Source organism: Orycteropus afer, unplaced genomic scaffold, assembly GCF_000298275.1.
Source record: "Orycteropus afer afer isolate SDZICR_OR568_19922 unplaced genomic scaffold, OryAfe1.0 scaffold00029, whole genome shotgun sequence".
Taxonomy (NCBI): Eukaryota; Metazoa; Chordata; class Mammalia; order Tubulidentata; family Orycteropodidae; genus Orycteropus; species Orycteropus afer.
This window is the reverse complement of record NW_006921616.1, coordinates 17,369,595-17,372,102: the sequence shown is the minus strand read 5'-3', so window position 1 is coordinate 17,372,102 and position 2,508 is coordinate 17,369,595. Positions and strand designations below refer to the sequence as shown.

General features: G+C 36.6%; 1 protein-coding gene across 1 annotated transcript in view; it reads left to right on the top strand.

Annotated features, from left to right (window-relative positions):
* The window catches only part of DCC (DCC netrin 1 receptor), a 1,113,394-nt gene that overhangs the window by 996,412 nt on the left and 114,474 nt on the right, over positions 1-2,508 (top strand). The window contains exon 21 of the mRNA XM_007935560.2: positions 928-960. Coding sequence (XP_007933751.2) covers positions 928-960 — 33 coding nt within the window. The remainder of the gene's footprint in view (positions 1-927; positions 961-2,508) is intronic.

Below are 2,508 nucleotides of genomic sequence, written 5' to 3'. Positions count from 1 at the left end.
TGGGTTTCCGAGGCAGTATCACTACAGAAGTAGGATTGCCCAACCTTCCTTCCGAGGAGTGGCTGGTGGGTTTGAACCGCCAGCTTTCTGGTGAGCAGTCAGGTGCCTTAGGCACTATGCTACCAGAGCTCCTAGCCTTCTGGTTAGCAGTTGATAAAATTCCAATTAAGAGACACTTAATGTATAACATTATGTACTACACAAAGGTCTGCATGGATCAAAATGTCAAATCACAATTTCTAGAAAAGCAGTGATATTAGAGGTTTACCTCTATATAGTTACATTTGGTTAGCAAAAAAGGCACTTTTTTTTAAGTTAGGGATATTTTCAAATTTAAAAACAGTTATTTTAAACACCATTACTCATGACTCATCTGAAGTTGAATACAACTTCACAATGCCTAAAGATTTACCAAGTCATTTACGTTAATCTGCATTTATGATATTCTATTATTGAACTTTATGCAAGTTCTATTAGGTCAGACAGGGTCCCTATGAGTCAGAAGAGACTCATGGCAGTGGCTTTTCTTTTGGAGACGGGGGAGTGTATGTGAGAACCTGTCGAAAACATGAGAAACAATAAAAGAGAATCCTTAACTTAAAATATATGAGTGATAATTACCTGATGATGCTTGCATTTCTACATAATGATCATTCCAACTTCATGCTTAGAGGGATGTGATCGATAACATACATTTAAGAATGCAATTGTACAGCAAAGACAGTATCTTCACTTTAGTTACTCTGATTTCTTCTGAAATAGGTAGGAATAGTTTCATAAGCCTTGATTCCTTATCAATTTTATTTCATAAGACATTGCCTTTGATATAAAAACTTGCTAAGAAAAGTGTTGATTTGATATGTCAGCTTTCTTGCTGAGAATTGTCATAGTCGAATAATATTGTTTTTGTTTTTTTTTCCCTCGCAGTGGAACACCCTGACAAAATGGCTAATGACCAAGGTATGGTAGCTCAATCTGTCTTTTTTTTTTACCCCTCTATTTGAATCACTCTGATCTGTTAGACATGTTGGTCATTACTTTGTATTCCTCTTTTCACCTGGGCCATACACCTGGTGAAGCAGACATTGGCGTGATAATTAATCTTGTTAATGAAGTTCTGCTTGGCTGAGGCTGCGGCTCAGATAGGGAAGATGTAAATTTTCTTGAGAGGAAATTGTTTTGTCTCTATTCTGAAGGACCAATTAAAATGTCAAACTCCTTCATATGAAATAAATTTTTAGTCTCTGTCTGCACTTCTGAATAATTCACATTAAGTATAATTAAGCTCAGCATAATTTTCAAGCTGCTCTTGTACCCTTTCGTGAGCTATGGATTAAAGTTCTGTAGCCCTATAGAGAAAAACGATAAATCATGTGTGTTCTGCAATGAGCTGCTTTTAGTAAATAAAAACAAAGTTGGGTCAACTTTTTTTAGGGCATTACCATTGCTCATCTTGAAACCAAAAAGTTTTTCATTCTGTGAATCAGATGCTGATCTGACTTGGAGTATTTTATTCTTCTTCCATTCTTTTACTAAAAGCTGATTAGTGTAGAGAAATGAGGATGATTTCACATAGAGCCAAATGGAGATGGGTAAGAGCTATCCATCAGCTCCTAAGGGGCAGATAGGAATTTGGAATCACCATGATTATAGCATAGACTAATTCGTATGCCATAGACTGCTTAGTAAATTAAAATTTCATTCTCTTTAGGCTAGGACAATTAGTAGAATGGTAAAGGAGAAAAAGAATTGTTTATAAATTTTATTTGCTCAAGATGTTGTATTTCAATAACTATGAGGATTGGGAATACTAATAATTGGTATGGTCAGTGTCCTGAGTATTTGTTGATTCAGAGTCTACAACTCTGGTAGTTTGTCTCCTGCTTTGGGCACCTACTGTCATCAGAATCAGTTTTAAGTGTTCTGTCACAGAGGGCACCATGTTCTAAGACTGGGGAAAAACATTCTTAGAAACTCCAACATGATGCTTTTAAAAAATTTTATTGTGGTAAAAACATATACAACAAGACATTCACCAATATAACAATTTCCATATTTGTAGCTCATGGACATTGATGACATTTCTCATGTTGTGCCACCATTATTGCTATCCTTGTCAAAAATTTCTACCACCTATTATCATTAAGCTCAATGCCTCCCAAACAAAAGCTTCCCCTTTCCCTCTCCCTCCTACCCCTGGTAATCTTTGGTACAAATAGATAGTCATTTTTTTCCAACCTATCTAGATATTTTCCCTGCCTTCCCTTCCCATCCCTGATAACCAACAAAAAAAACTCCTTCTAACCAACATGATACTTCTAACTTTTAACAATTACTAAGCTTCTCAATTGCCGCAGACCAGCACAGTCACTGGGCTCGGTTCTATAACTCGAAGAAGATTATAGGTGAATAGGGAGTCGGCGAATTGGCTAACAGAAGACAAACAACTCAGAGGCTGCTTGCAACTGAGAGCGTTTATTGAGTTATAGGGCCAAGCTTTTATGGTGC